Source organism: Scyliorhinus torazame, chromosome 9 (genome assembly GCF_047496885.1).
Source record: "Scyliorhinus torazame isolate Kashiwa2021f chromosome 9, sScyTor2.1, whole genome shotgun sequence".
Lineage (NCBI taxonomy): Eukaryota > Metazoa > Chordata > Chondrichthyes > Carcharhiniformes > Scyliorhinidae > Scyliorhinus > Scyliorhinus torazame.
The window spans coordinates 122,988,601-123,005,154 of record NC_092715.1 but is presented as its reverse complement, the minus strand read 5'-3'; the positions used below and the strand labels follow the sequence as shown (position 1 = coordinate 123,005,154).

Here is a 16,554-nt window from a genome sequence, read left to right as displayed (position 1 = left end):
CTCTCCTTCCTCATCCCTCACTCCCCCTATTTCCCTCGCTGCTCCCCTTTTCCTCAATTGGTGTGCCAGCAACCTGCTCGCCTTCTCCCCATATTCGTACTGTACACCCTGTGCCTTCCTCCATTGTGCCTCTGCAGTGCCCGTAGTCAGCAAGTCAAATTCTACACGTAGCCTTTGCCTTTCCCTGTACAGTCCCTCCTCCGGTGCTTCCGCATATTGTCTGTCCACCCTCAAAAGTTCTTGCAGCAACCGCTCCCGTTCCTTACTCTCCTGCTTCCCTTTATGTGCCCTTATTGATATCAGCTCCCCCCTAACCACCGCCTTCAGCGCCTCCCAGACCACTCCCACCTGGACCTCCCCATTATCATTGAGTTCCAAGTACTTTTCAATGCACCCCCTCACCCTTAGACACACACCCTCATCTGCCATTAGTCCCATGTCCATTCTCCAGGGTGGGCGCCCTCCTGTTTCCTCCCCTATCTCCAAGTCTACCCAGTGTGGAGCGTGATCCGAAATGGCTATAGCCGTATACTCCGTTCCCCTCACCTTCAGGATCAACGCCCTTCCCAGCACAAAAAAGTCTATTCGCGAGTAGACTTTATGGACATAGGAGAAAAACGAGAACTCCTTACTCCTAGGTCTGCTAAATCTCCACGGGTCTACACCTCCCATCTGCTCCATAAAATCTTTAAGTACCTTGGCTGCTGCCGGCCTCCTTCCAGTCCTGGACTTCGACCTATCCAGCCCTGGTTCCAACACCGTATTAAAATCTCCCCCCATTATCAGCTTTCCCATCTCTAGGTCCGGAATGCGTCCTAGCATCCGCCTCATAAAATTGGCATCATCCCAGTTCGGGGCATATACGTTTACCAAAACCACCGTCTCCCCCTGTAGTTTGCCACTCACCATCACGTATCTGCCCCCGTTATCCGCCACTATAGTCTTTGCCTCGAACATTACCCGCTTCCCCACTAATATAGCCACCCCCCTGTTTTTCGCATCTAGCCGCGAATGGAACACCTGCCCCACCCATCCTTTGCGTAGCCTAACCTATCAGTTTCAGGTGTGTTTCCTGTAACACAACCACATCTGCCTTAGGTTTCTTAAGGTGTGCGAGTACCCGTGCCCTCTTTATCGGCCCGTTCAGCCCTCTCACGTTCCACGTGATCAGCCGGTTTGGGGGGCTTCCTCCCCCCCCCCATGTCGATTAGCCATCCCCTTTTTCCAGCTCATCACCCGGTTCCCACGCAGCTGTATCTCCCCCAGGCGGTGCCCCCCCCGCCCATCCCCTCCCATACCAGCTCCCCCCTCTCCCCAGCAGCAGCAACCCAGTAATTCCCCCCTCCCACCCCCCCCCGCTAGATCCCCCGCTAGCGTAATTACTCCCCCCATGTTGCTCCCAGAAGTCAGCAAACTCTGGCCGACCTCGGCTTCCCCCCGTGACCTCGGCTCGCACCGTGCGACGCCCCCTCCTTCCTGCTTCTCTATTCCCGCCATGATTATCATAGCGCGGGAACCAAGCCCGCGCTTCTCCCTTGGCCCCGCCCCCAATGGCCAATGCCCCATCTCCTCCACCTCCCCTCCTCCCCCCATCACCACCTGTGGAAGAGAGAAAAGTTACCACATCGCAGGATTAGTACATAAAGCTCCTCTTTCCCCCCTTTTTAACCCCCCTCTTCGCCCCCCACATTCGCCCCACCACTTTGTTCAAACGTTCTTTTTAATAACCCGCTCATTCCAGTTTTTCTTCCACAATAAAAGTCCACGCTTCATCCGCCGTCTCAAAGTAGTGGTGCCTTCCTCGATATGTGACCCACAGTCTTGCCGGTTGCAGCATTCCAAATTTTATCTTCTTTTTATGAAGCACCGCCTTGGCCCGATTAAAGCTCGCCCTCCTTCTCGCCACCTCGGCACTCCAGTCTTGATAAACGCGGATCACCGCGTTCTCCCATTTACTGCTCCGAGTTTTCTTCGCCCATCTAAGGACCATTTCTCTATCCTTAAAACGGAGGAATCTCACCACTATGGCTCTGGGAATTTCTCCTGCTCTCGGTCCTCGCGCCATCACTCGGTGTGCTCCCTCCACCTCCAACGGACCCGCCGGGTCCTCCGCTCCCATTAACGAGTGCAGCATCGTGCTCACATATGCCCCGACGTCCGCTCCCTCCACACCTTCAGGAAGACCAAGAATCCTCAGGTTGTTCCTCCTTGCATTGTTCTCCAGTGCCTCCAACCTTTCCACACATCGTTTCTGATGTGCCTCATGCATCTCCGTCTTCACCACTAGGCCCTGTATGTCGTCCTCATTCTCGGCTGCCTTTGCCTTCACGACCCGAAGCTCCCGCTCCTGGGTCTTTTGTTCCTCCTTTAGCCCTTCGATCGCCTGTAGTATCGGGGCCAACAGCTCTTTCTTCATTTCCTTTTTGAGCTCTTCCACACAGCATTTCAAGAACTCTTGTTGTTCAGGGCCCATGTTAAACTGCCACCTTCCGACGCCATCTTGGTTTTTGCTTGCCTTCCTTGCCGCTGTTCTAAAGGATCCACTGCAATCCGGCCACTTTCTCCTCCTTTTTTCATCCGTATCCAGGGGGGATTCCCTTCTGGTTTACCGCACAGTGTTTTTAGCCATCAAAATTGCCATTGGGGCTCCTATCAAGAGCCCAAAAGTCCGTTTCACCGGGAGCTGCCGAAACGAGCGACTCAGCTGGTCACCGCCGCACCCGGAAGTGTCTATTTGCTCTGTGTAGGTCACCTTTGCTCATGAGTCGCCAGGTATCTTTATGATACCGCCACATGGTTCAAGTTCAGGTTATGATTAATAATAACACAGCACACCACTTAGTAAGGATTAAAACAACGGTCATTTATTATATACAACAAGCAATATTAATACCCTAATACTACTTTCTATATAATAAACCTATCACTACTGGCCAATACTTAACTTAGGAAGAGCCCACCAGGTCAGGGAAATGAACGGCTTGTCCAATCAAATCTGGCCCGCGGGATTCAAAAGGCTGCTACAGGTCGGTGGCTAGGTGTCTCTACCGGATAGCGATCGCTGGATTCAAACTTACTATACACGGTGGCTGGTCTTGCGAAGGTCTCGAGCAGGCGAAGATGAGAGAGAGAGAGATCTGAACTTGGACCTTCACTTTTATAGGGCCCAGGGGCTTCCCGCCTCCCGGGGCGGCCCTTGACCCTGAGTCCCAAGTGATTGGATTCTGTCCACAATCTCTGGGGTCGATGTGTCCAATGGTGAGGCGATTTCTCGATCGGGGGGTGGTCGCTCACCTGTCTTTGTTTCGGCCACTGCAGGCGCCGACAGGTCTGGCCCGGTATTCAATTTCTAGTATGTTGCAATTGTTCCCGGGGATAGCCGATTTAACTGTGGATGTCTGAATAGATTGGCTGCAAACAGTCCTGAATGCAACTGTAAATACTTGGATTGATGGGCTGTTGATAGCCCTGTGTATCGATCTGGGCTACCTTCCCAGAGCCGAATATGCCAAACTGTTTGCAGCTGCCTGCTTGTGTCTTCTTGGCTGCTTTTCCCAGCAGTCTTTCGGGTTAGCCGTTTTAAACTGGGTTTTGGCCGGATTAATCGGAACGCAGCCATTTTACATGGCTACACCACCCCCGCACTAGGACTGCCCCCGCAGCCAGAATGCCGAGGTCATGCTGGATGGGACTATATGTAAACCACGGCGAGCGCGGAGAATCGCCGATGGGGCCGCTTTCAATGGCCCCCGACCGGTGCCGCAGCGACCGCGCGGGTGGGATTGGCCAGAGAATTGGAGGCCCCGCGTCGGAGCGGCGTGGCGGGATTCTCGCGCCCCAACAGCGATTCTCCGATCCGGTGCGGGCTCGGAGAATCCCGGCTAGGGTATGCCTGTCACATGACCATCGTCCAGTGATTCAAATGTGACCGTCACGAGTACATTCCCCTTTGCAACACAAAGGAAAATAAACTTACAACTAGAATTGAGCCAATTAAAATCCCAAAAATATGTCTTCAGGGAAAGAATAGTGAGAAAAAGTCTTGTTTTTGAAGTAATGAGGATGTTTTCTGGTATGAATGTGTTAACTGCTTTTGTTTAATGCATTTCTGTCACTTCAGAATTGCAACGGTTTAGAAATAAAATGGAGGGGCGGCACAGTGCCGCAGTGGTTAACACTGCTGCCTCACGGCCCCGAGGGCACAGGTTCGATCCCAGTTCTCGGTCACTGTCTGTGTGGAGTTTGCACATTCTCCCCGTGTCTGCCTGGGTCTCACCCACACAACCCAAAGATGCGCAGGGTAGGTGGATTGGCCATGCTAAATTGCCCCTTAATTGGAAAAAAATGAATTGCGTACTCTAAATTTATAAAATAGAAAAAAAAAGAAATAAAATAGTGAACATGCCTCAGATGGTAATGAGTTTTAGTTAAGTCAAAAAAATTATAACACTTTGATACTTAGGATTGTGGTGCAGTGTCTTTTTGTGATGTATGATTTGAATCACTAGTGCACTGTGTGCCATGCCTGGCTATGTCTCTGATTATGGAATCTGTTTACAGTTTGTTTACATACTTGGAGTAGAAGTCATTTTTCATTGGTACAGAAATCACAGTCCAAATGAAAGTGCGAGGGATAAGATTAATTTTTGTTGAAAGTATGATAGATTAAAGTCCAAGACAGAGACAGACAGAAAGGCCCAACTACGCACACAGAATTTCGACCCTTGTGTCTTCCTGGAAAGGATGTTTCCAAAGACTTTGCTTTGATTTGCAGAGATTGCAATGTGTAATGTGCTCTTGAATTAAAAACTAAGAACAATATATGTTCATGGATGTGATTCTCCAGCTTCTAAGAACAATATATGTACATGGATGTGATTCTCAACACTCCATGGGACGGGTCCGGTTTGGCACTCTGCGCCCTCCTCCCACTCCGTGCCGATAGGGCCCTGGGGTTCACCTTGGGATGGAGTGGCAGCTGGTTTAAGCCCCGGCTGCCCTGCACCACCTGGCTCTGCCAGCCCTGGCGGCTCCCCATGGTCTGCCTCATACTCAAGCGAAATGAGGCCAGTGAATAGCGGGAGAGGCCAAAAATGAGAACCACGCCAGTCGCCAAGCAGTTTGAGATGCAACCGGCCCGCTCCCGTAGGTGAAATCGGGATCTCGCTGTAACGTGGCGAGAAACCAATTATCACCGCTTAAATCCTATTTCTATACAATTAACGAGAATGGCCCCATATCCAACTGCCTCCTGTCATTCAGCGGCCTCCCCAGCAAGTGGTCACGCTGGCGCCAATTAATATTCCTTTTGAAAAATGTAAACCTGGGGAAGGGCTTCTGTGGGGAGCCGAGGAGGTGAGTCACCATCTTTGCTCAGCGGGGGGTGGGGGGCCCTCTGCTCGGGGTGGGGGATCCTCCGAAGGATGGGCCACCATGGGAGGGGAAGCGCTGTGAGGGCAAGCAGGGGGCAATCGCTCGCGGCACCGGGGGAAACCCTTGTCCCTGTCTGTCTCCGCCACCGACCACCCATAACCCCCAGCGACTGCCGAGGCCGCTGGCTGTGCAGCTGAAGGCTATCGCTAATAGGGAATTGGCAATCGTGGTTAAGTGAGCACTTCACAAATCCAAATGGATTCATGTTGGTGGGTGGACCATGTAGCATGTGGGAGTCATTGCCTAGCATCCCAATCACACTTTGATGCCGGGACACTGCTTGAACACACCACCACACACGCAAAGCCAACATACGAACATGCAGGGGAAGGGGCACAGTTCTGGGGACATGTCCATGGTCGGAGGGTGGGTGGGTGCCACGGGGAGGGAGAGATGGGCCAAGGGTGCAGCAGTTGGCAAGCATTGCGGAAGGAAATGACTGAGGCATCATAGTGGTTGTGCACAATGATGTTCAATGAGTCGTACAAGTCTCCAACCTCTCGATGGTGTTCCCCCCACTCCCGTTCCCCCTTCCACCAGTGCCCTCACTGATCCTCAACATGCTTGGCCCTCCTAGCTCTAACACTACGTCTAGTTGTCTCCCCAGGATGCACATCAGAGTTGGAGGCAGCCAGCTGCCTACTTTGTTCTGTGGCCTTCAATGCCCCAGGCGGGCATCCTCAGGGAGCTCTGAGGCCGGAGAGCCCAAGCTCACTTGGCGGCGGCACATGCACAGGCATGTTGCACAGGCATGTTGCACAGGCGTGTTGCACAGGCGTGTTGCCCTGACACGTGGGCTGACTTCGAGATGCAGCCTCATCAGAGGGGTGGAACCTGGGAGCTGGTGGCCACCATCAACACTCCATGGGACGGGTCCGGTTTGGCACTCAGCCCCCTCCTCCCACTCCGTGCCAATAGGGCCCTGGGGTTCACCTTGGGATGGAGTGGCAGCTGGTTTAAGCCCCGGCTGCCCTGCACCATCTGGCTCTGCCAGCCCTGGCGGCTCCCCATGGTCTACACCATGATGTCGACACCCTCGGCGATGCTCCTCAGTGACTGGGACGTGCTCTGCAATGCTTTGGCAATGCCCACCTGCGACTGGACAAGCTCCGCAGCGCCTTGGCCATTCCCATCTGAGAGCGGGACATGTCCCGCAGAACCTCATCAAGGTCTGCCTGGTACTGGGTGACATCCCCCAGTGAGTTGGACATTCTGTTGAGACCCTCGGCCATAGGCGTCACTGATTGCGCGATTCCTTGGACATCTTCAATAATGGTGTCGACGTCGTGCACAAGGTTCTCCACTGCGTCGCCACCCTAACAGTGTTGACCTCGGTGCCACACATTGCTCGTGACATCTCCTGCACCCTGGGATTCCTCCAAGCTACTATGGATCTGCTGGAGTGACGCTGACATCTCCCTCTGAATGTCCCGGCTGTTCCCTATCATCTCCAACAGCTCTGGGTAACCCTGTTCCAGAGGCTCAGCATCAGGCTGGGAACCAGGCTGGGTCCTGAGATCCAGCAGCCCTCCGACTGCTGTGTCGCCTGGGGAGTCCTGCCTCCACTTAATTTACATCAGTAGCACTGTGGTGCTCAACAGATTGCGCCCCCGAAGCCTGTCCACTAACATGTCCCACCGAGATATGTGTATCTGTGCTGGTGGAGGGTGGGGATGACGGCTGTGCCACGACTATTACAGTAGTATCCTAAGAGTTGTCCCAAGGTGGTCTCCTGGGAGACTGGAGAGCGGACTGCCTGGGATGGGCCGGCACCCTTGGATGGAGGACCTGTGGGAGAATGGATATGTGGTCAGTGGGAGGGACTGGTCAGTCAGTAAGGCAATAACAATTCACATTTTACAGATTCTCCTGTGACGTTCTGAGCCTCCGTGTGGCTAAGCTATCTGTCCTCGGCCACACCAGTCACCTCCAAGGCCCGCTCCTCAAAGGAGCTGAGGATTCTTAAGACCGTCACACATCCGCCAGTATAGACCCTCTCCCGACGATTATGGGAGAGCGTTTCCTGAGGAGACACAGAGGGGGTATCGTTAGCCACACGTGTGCTTCACAATGGTGGAAAGGGATGTGTGAAAGGAGGGTTTGATGGGGGTTTGAAGGGGGAGGGGATGGAGGGATGTAGAGTTGGGGGATGGATGCTCCCTTGGGGAGGGGGGGTGGTTGGGAGGCTTTGGTGTCTACTCACTCATGCTTCCCGGTGTAGGTCGTTGACCTTTTTCGGCACTAGAGGCCAGTCCTACTGGTCACACTCCCCGACCTCACAGCTGCTGCCACCTCGTCCCAGGTAGCACTGGCTGTCTTGTGGCTGACTCTCTGGGACCCTCTGGGACCCTCTGGGGAACAGGACATCCCTCCTGGCCTCCACTGTGTCTAGGAGCCCTCCCAGGTCAGCGTCCCTGAAACTTGGGACTGGTCTCCTCGGTGCTGGTGAGCCTTCATTTGCGGTGAGAAGCCCGTGAGGCCTCTTTAAGTGGACCAATTAACGTCAAACAGAGTTACCGGCCTCGCTGGGCTGAGTGCTGGGAGCCTGCGGCAATTCCCACTCGCCACCACACTTAGAAATACTTCCGGAGAATTGCGCCTATGTGTTCATATGACATTCCTCGGTTTGCTATTTGACAAAAGTGTTATACTTTACACCTACCTCCATTTATCTAAATGGGCGAGATAGTTTTAAAAACAGAAAGTATTTGACATGTGCAGGAGATTGACGAACATTGAAAAGAGGAAAGGACCGGTTAATTGTTGATTGTGACCTTGAACTTGGTTCTGGGCCATGCTCGGAAGCACTCCTGCAATTTCCAGGTGGCTCTGGCACATGGTTGCCTGTGAGGTGGCAACCCTGTCTCTACTCAAAAATACAAATTGGTTATTGAAATAAAAATAGAACAGTAATAAATGAGATGCTGAACCATTTTTGATCTGTGAATGCCGAGTGCAGTGCTGCCTGTCGTCGTGTGAAAGGACAATGAAAGGAATTCAATCCTGGAAAGTTTTGTTGCGAATTTTATTCACAGATTTGAAATCTCTGTTGATCCTTGCTGGAGAAGTTACATTTGACCTGAAATGTAATAGGGTCCAAGATTCTGTCAATGCTACCAAATACAGTATTCTTGTGAGACTTCCTGACTGCACAATACAGAAGCTCCAATCCCTATCATTAGTGCTCGGACTGGCACCCACAGAAAGGATCAGGGTGAATAGAATAGCAGCTAGATTCAGAGAGAAAGGGACAGGAACAATGCCTCGAGCTGGGGGTGGGGGCAAGGGGCAGCACGGAGGTCGATGAAATGAGTGACTTTGCCACTACAATGTCATAATGCAGAGATCTGCATCTTGTTAACCACACTTTCCTCAAACATAATAGAACTGAATGAGCTATTTTATCTAATTGATGACATAATTGTAAATTGTGCAATATTCAAACTGAATGAATGGCCTGAATTAAGACAGAAGCAATTTGTGATTCTGTTAGACTCTGCCTTTGGTTATTGGACATGAGTGCTGTGCCTTGCTCATCAACGGATTTTGTGTCATATTCTAAATTAATATAAATCAACCAGCTGATTCAGCGAAGCCTGCCTGTAAGTGAATTATAGGATATGCAACATACTGTACACATTAGTCTGGCTAAGGTCCAGTTAAGGATTAAAAATAAAGGATTAGCACTGAGGACAGCAAAGTAAGCCGTTGGAATAATACGCGGGGCACAGATCCTCTTCGAGTATTTTTATTTCTGTAGTCTCAGCTGTGTTTTTTTCTTTAATGTGCAGCATGGAATAGTTTGGTCACCATGCTTACCCCTAACATGCCGGCAGATCAGAATGTGTTCTTTGGAATTTAACTCATGTTGCTTGTTTTTCTTATTCTGAGATCAAATGCATAGTGATATTGGAACAGGACTAGTAATCCAAAGATCCAGGGCACTGCTCTGGGGATCTGGGTTAGAATCCCACCAGGGCAGATGGTGAAATTTGAATTCAATAGAAATCTGGAATTAAAAGTTTAATGATAACCATGAAACCTTTGCCAATTGTTGTAAAAACCCACCTGGTTCACTAATGTCCTTCAGGGAAAGAAATCTGTCACCCTTACCTGGTCCAGCCCACATAAGACTCCAGACCCACAGCCATATGGTTGACTCTTAAATGCTCTTTGAAATGCCCAGAAAGCTACGCAGTTCAAAGGCAGTTAGGGATGGGCAACAGATGCTGTCCCAGGCAATGACACCCACATCCAATGAACAGAAAATCCTAACGAGCAAAGCATCTCATGGGGCGTCATTCTCCGACCCCCCGCCGGGTCAGAGAATCGGCGGGGGCTGGCGTGAATCCCGCCCCCGCCGGTTGCCGAAGTCTCCGGCACCGGAGATTCGGCGGGGGCGGGAATCGCGCCGCGCCGGTTGGCGGGCCCCCCCGCTCGATTCTCTGGCCCGGATGGGCCGAAGTCCCGCCGATAAATTGCCTGTCCCGCCGGCGTGGATTAAACCACCTTTTTAACGGCGGGACAAGGCGGCGTGGGCGGGCTCCGGGGTCTTGGGAGGGGCGCGGGGCGATCTGGCCCCGGGGGGGTGCCCCCACGGTGGCCTGGCCCGCGATCGAGGCCCACCGATCCGCGGGCGAGCCTGTGCCGTGGGGGCACTCTTTCCCTACCGCCTCCGCCACGGTCTCCACCATGGCGGAGGCGGAAGAGACTCCCTCCACTGCGCATGCGTGGGAAACTGTCAGCGGCCCTGACGCTCCTGCGCATGCACCGCCCGGAGATGTCATTTCCGCACCAGCTGGTGGGTCAGCCAAGGCCGTTTCCGCCAGCTGGCGGGGCGGAAATTCCTCCGCCGCCGGCCTAGCCCCTCAATGTTGGGGCTCGGCCCACAAAGATGAGGAGCATTCCGCACCTTTGGGGTGGCGCGATGCCCATCTGATTGGCGCTGTTTTGGGCGCCAGTCGGCGGACATCGCGCCATTTCGGGAGAATTTCGCCCATGGTCCAACTCAGAACTTGCTAAATCCATCTATTAAGCAAATGAATATCTGTCAAGAGTGGAAGATGAACGCTGACCCTCCAACTATAGTCAAACTTATGTGGGGTGTTATGCTGTCTATTGACATGCCCAATATATTATGCAATCCAGGAGAGCCTTCTCATTGTTGTCCACTGTCCATTTGAGTTTGTCCACAGAGCAGTATGGTCAGCACATCAAGCGCAGCATCCTCTGGCCCTCGAAGTTTCTTGTGCATCGGGAGAAATTCTGTGTCCTGACCCTGATGGCTTTTGCCTTCCACCCACTTGCGTGGTCTTCCTGGAGGTGGGCAATTAACAGTTGCCTCTGTGTTGGTCATCCAATTAAGGATGGTGGGCAGTTTCCCAAGGTGGGAATCCCAAAAGGAGGAATGCACTGGAGGAATGTCAGCTTCTCTGGCAGAGGTGGGCACTGCTGAAACAGATAGGTGAGCGTGAGATTGCCTCAAAATAAAGACCCCCAAGAAGTCTACATTAAATGTGTGAAAATCGAAAGGCATCTCTCTGTTAGGGTCATCAGTATGGAGGGGAAACCCCTCCCGAGGAAGGTTTATTGCTAGGCTTGGGTCTTTTCAATTTCACAGCCCCGCCATGGATCACTGAGAAAGGGCCCCAATGATCCTCCTCCCACCTTCCATCAAGAGGCTGTCTCCAAGCTGCTAATAGCCTCCCAACTCAGTGGTGGAGCCAGTCCAATGCCGAGAAGGTCCTGGCGGCATCAACCAAAAGAACACTTAATTCCTAAATTGGCCGCCTGCTGCAGCTGAGCTGTCAGCCAGTGGCACTTTGGCCCTGCTGCGGGCAAGACGGCTTGGAAACAGGAACACCACAGTGGAACTGACTGGAAAATGATTTCAAATTTTGCACCTGGACCAGTTTCCAAACTAATCTCTGTGGGGCCTGGAAAATTTCACCCTGACAGTACTACACTGGTTTCATTCATATACATATAACCATTACAGATCGCTGCACTACCTTATGATTTTGGTTTTGTACTTTGTCCCCTGCTATATTAAAAACATGGAGGTGACTGCAGCCCCAAATTTGAAAGACTGACAGGAGGACAATGCGTGAGCTCCAAAGTGGGCAGTGCCTCCAGAGACCCTTGGGATCAGGGAGCCCTCCCAATCCTTATGGCAAGGGATGGGATTGCCGGGTGGGAGTGAATATGCCGGGTGGGAGTGGTCTTTGATTATGCTGCCCACTTTCCCAAGGCAGCGGGAGGTGTAGACAGCATCAGTGGATGGAAGGCGGGTTTGCGTGATGGACTGGGCTGTGTTCATGACTCTCTGTAGTTTCTTACGGTCTTGGGCCGAGCGGTTGCCATACCAAGCTGTGATGCAGCCGGATAGGATGCTTTCTATGGTGCGCCTGTAAAAATTGTTAAGAGTCAATGTGGACATGCTGAATTTCCTTAGTTTCCTGAGGAAGTATAGGCGCTGTTGTGTTTTCTTGGTCGTAGAGTCGATGTGGGTGGACTAGGACAGATTGTTGATGATGTACACACCTCGGAATTTGAAGCTGCTAACCATCTCCACCTCGGCCCCATTAATGCAGACAGGGGGATGTACGACACTTTGCTTCCTTAAATCGGTGACCAGTTCTTTAATTTTGTTGACATTGAGGAAGAGATTGTTTTTGTTACACCACTCCACTAGGTTCTCTATCTCCCTCCTGTATTCTGACTCATCATTGTTAGAGATTCGACCCACTACAATCGTGTCATCAGCAAACCTGTGGCATCAATACTGCTGAAAATATGATTGAGAAATCTGTGACGGTCACAGAGTCATAGAGGTCTACAGCACCGAATTGGCCCTTCAGCCCATCTTGTCTGCGCTGGTCAAAAGCAACCACCTAGCTATTCTAATCTTAATGTTCCCACACTTCACCTATAGTCCTGTATGCCTTTGCATTGCAAGTGAACATCTAAATACTTCTTAAATTTTATGGGGGCCTCTGCCTCCACCATCCTTTCAGCCAGTGAGATCCAGACTCCCACCACCCTCTGGGGGAAAAAGTTTTTCCTTACATCCCCTCTAAATCTCCTGCCCCATAATTTAAATCTGTGCCCCCTAGTCATTCATCCCTCCACCATGGGGGAAAGTTTCTTCCTGATAATTTTATACATCTCAATCATGTCCCGCCTCCGTCTCCTCTGCGTCAAGGAAAACAACCCCAGTCTATCCAATATCCAATTTGTCTTCATAAATAATGGGAAGGAAAATCAGGTGGAGTGAAAGAATGGGTGGCTACCAATCTTAACATGTTTCTCATCATTGGCATTATTTGAAATTACCCACACAGTACGAACATAATTCTTGTGGCTGGGCACATAATTCTCCCCCAGTAAAGAAATCTGTCAGATAAGATTCAGGAGAACAAGGTTAATAAGCTGAAAAAGCATGAAATAATACTCTGGTTGTTTCTGAAGTGAGTTGTACAGCTGGAATGTGCTTTTGAAATAGGTTAATAAGGGTGGAGGTGATAGTAAATTCCTCATTGACACAAACCTCTGAATGATTCAGTTAATTTATCAAGAAAATATGCACTGTGCACTAGTTGAACCTTGGCAAGAACTTATACTACAGGCTTTTGAAGTAGCACTCCTCGGACTTATGACAAAATTGGTTCCTGAAAAACATGGGCGCTATTTTCTGCCCACAGCTCCCACCCCCAACGCCGTGGTGTGCGGTGGCGGAGGCAGTCTGCCATTGGCTGGCAGCGGGACCTTCTGGTCCTGCCACTGTCAGCAGGGTTTCCCATTGTTCACACCCTGTGTTGCCAGGGAATCCATGGCAGGGGGTCGATGTTGGCAGGACTGAACGACCCTGTCAGTGAGAATGGCTGGAAAATCCTGCTCCATGTTGTAAGTCAGAACCAATGTTCCCATAGGAACAATGGTACAAAATGGGGGATTGGTTCCTCAACCAAGTCTGGAAATCACTCACTCGGCGTCCAGTGTGTTAATGTTCTCAAATGTTGCCCTGTCAAATTGCTGAAGCGAGTGTTAGTGCCTGCATGCCTTAGTACAAGTTTCTTGGTTAGTGTGTGTAATATAATGAAGCCATGCATCACTGTCAGTTGCCCGTTTAATCTTGAACGTCTGTGCGTCTGAGCGCATATTAAATACAACCTAAGCATATAAATGCATTAAGGTTTCAACGGCTGTGCCAAGAAAATTAACAGCATAAAACACTAATTTCCAACCTAATAATGACAGTTCGACCTGCTCAGTCATACAGATGGGCAGTGCAGACCCTCAATGCACATGTAGCTTCATAAAGTCGAAACCAACATTGTAAAGTCAAAATGGGTTGTCAATTTCTAAAAGTAGTAAGTGCCTTTTGACATAACTCAAATGTCATAAATCAAGGGCTGCCTATAAACAAAAGACTATTAACTTTGGAGAATATGCAAGTCTAAAGGCACGGCACTCCTGGACACTGGGAACATATGTGTTCTTAAACCTAAATTAAGATATAGTAAAGTTTCACTCTCTGCCCTGGTCACTATAATTCACATATAGACGGGTTGAATTGAATGAAACATTGAATTGAAAGAAAATCCTTTTATTTGGTAATTTTTTTGCAGAGTAATGGAGAAAAGGCAAAAAGAGATGCAACTGATTCGATTGACAGGCTGTGTGGCATCCTGGAAGAGCGCAAAATGAAGCTCGTCAAGTCAATTCAGGACAGTCATTCTTCAAAACTGGAGAAACTGCGTTACCAAATGGACGAATATCAGGGAATGCTGGAAAATAGTGGACTGGTTGGATATGCCCAAGAAGTACTGAAGGAAACAGATCAATCCTGCTTCGTGCAGACGGCAAAGCAACTGCACACAAGGTGGGTCCAGAATAAATTGCACCTTTGCTGAACATATAATAGCACTGATAGGACTTCTTATATTCTCCATCAAATGCATACTAAACTTTACTTTTCATAAAGTCACAGTATTAGATCAAAACCGAGTTTGTGAGCATGTAGGGTAGCTATATCCTGCCAGCTTTACAAACAGGTGAAACATAAACTTCTCAATATTCTACCATTTATCCTGTATTTCCTTGTCTGTTTGCCTTCACGCTTCTTTGGATTGAATTCCATTTGTCATTTTATGCCTACCTGACAATGTTATATTTCTGATCGCCTGTTGGTGAAAGAAGAAATCAAAGCTGGTCTTTACTAGGAATAGATTTAGTCCTCGTGGGAACAAAGTCCCATCTATACATTGATGATACCCTCCATCATGTTGTGTGGCACTACCGAAGTGCTAAATGGGATAGATATCAAACAGAGCTAGCAACTCAAAATGAGGCATCCTTGAGGTCCTTGGGGATCAGCAGCAGCAGAATTGTATTCAGTCACAATCCATAAGGCGAGGCCACGTTGGATTTGGTTTTGGGTAATGAACCAGGCCAGGTGTTGGATTTGGAGGTAGGAGAGCACTTTGGGGACAGTGACCACAATTCGGTGACGTTTACGTTAATGATGGAAAGGGATAAGTATACACCGCAGGGCAAGAGTTATAGCTGGGGGAAGAGCAATTATGATGCCATTAGACGTGACTTGGGGGGGATAAGGTGGAGAAGTAGGCTGCAAGTGTTGGGCACACTGGATAAGTGGGGCTTGTTCAAGGATCAGCTACTGCGTGTTCTTGATAAGTATGTACCGGTCAGGCAGGGAGGAAGGCGTCGAGCGAGGGAACCGTGGTTTACCAAGGAAGTGGAATCTCTTGTTAAGAGGAAGAAGGAGGCCTATGTGAAGATGAGGTGTGAAGTTTCAGTTGGGGCGATGGATAGTTACAAGGTAGCGAGGAAGGATCTAAAGAGAGAGCTAAGACGAGCAAGGAGGGGACATGAGAAGTATTTGGCAGGAAGGATCAAGGAAAACCCAAAAGCTTTCTATCGGTATGTCAGGAATAAGCGAATGACTAGGGAAAGAGTAGGACCAGTCAAAGACAGGGATGGGAAATTGTGTGTGGAGTCTGAAGAGATAGGCGAGATACTAAATGAATATTTTTCGTCAGTATTCACTCAGGAAAAAGATAATGTTGTGGAGGAGAATGCTGAGCCCCAGGCTAATAGAATAGATGGCATTGAGGTACGTAGGGAAGAGGTGTTGGCAATTCTGGACAGGCTTAAAATAGATAAGTCCCCGGGACCTGATGGGATTTATCCTAGGATTCTCTGGGAGGCCAGGGAAGAGATTGCTGGACCTTTGACTTTGATTTTTATGTCATCATTGGCTACAGGAATAGTGCCAGAGGACTGGAGGACAGCAAATGTGGTCCCTTTGTTCAAAAAGGGGAGCAGAGACAACCCCGGCAACTATAGACCGGTGAGCCTCACGTCTGTAGTGGGTAAAGTCTTGGAGGGGATTATAAGAGACAAGATTTATAATCATCTAGATAGGAATAATATGATCAGGGATAGTCAGCATGGCTTTGTGAAGGGTAGGTCATGCCTCACAAACCTTATTGAGTTCTTTGAGAAGGTGACTGAACAGGTAGATGAGGGTAGAGCAGTTGATGTGGTGTATATGGATTTCAGCAAAGCGTTTGATAAGGTTCCCCACAGTAGGCTATTGCAGAAAATACGGAGGCTGGGGATTGAGGGTGATTTAGAGATGTGGATCAGAAATTGGCTAGCTGAAAGAAGACAGAGGGTGGTGGTTGATGGGAAATGTTCAGAATGGAGTACAGTCACAAGTGGAGTACCACAAGGATCTGTTCTGGGGCCGTTGCTGTTTGTCATTTTTATCAATGACCTAGAGGAAGGCGCAGAAGGGTGGGTGAGTAAATTTGCAGACGATACTAAAGTCGGTGGTGTTGTCGATAGTGTGGAAGGATGTAGCAGGTTACAGAGGGATATAGTAAAGCTGCAGAGCTGGGCTGAGAGGTGGCAAATGGAGTTTAATGTAGAGAAGTGTGAGGTGATTCACTTTGGAAGGAATAACAGGAATGCGGAATATTTGGCTAATGGTAAAGTTCTTGAAAGTGTGGATGAGCAGAGGGATCTAGGTGTCCATGTACATAGATCCCTGAAAGTTGCCACCCAGGTTGATAGGATTGTGAAGAAGGCCTA

General features: G+C 49.9%; 1 protein-coding gene across 4 annotated transcripts in view; it reads left to right on the top strand.

The window, feature by feature from the left end:
* trim36 (tripartite motif containing 36) overlaps positions 1 to 16,554 on the top strand; it is a 159,808-nt gene that overhangs the window by 71,914 nt on the left and 71,340 nt on the right. For all 4 annotated transcript variants that reach the window (XM_072516470.1, XM_072516472.1, XM_072516471.1 and 1 more), the window contains one exon: positions 14,064 to 14,317. In XM_072516470.1, the coding sequence (XP_072372571.1) occupies positions 14,064 to 14,317 (254 nt within the window). The remainder of the gene's footprint in view (positions 1 to 14,063; positions 14,318 to 16,554) is intronic.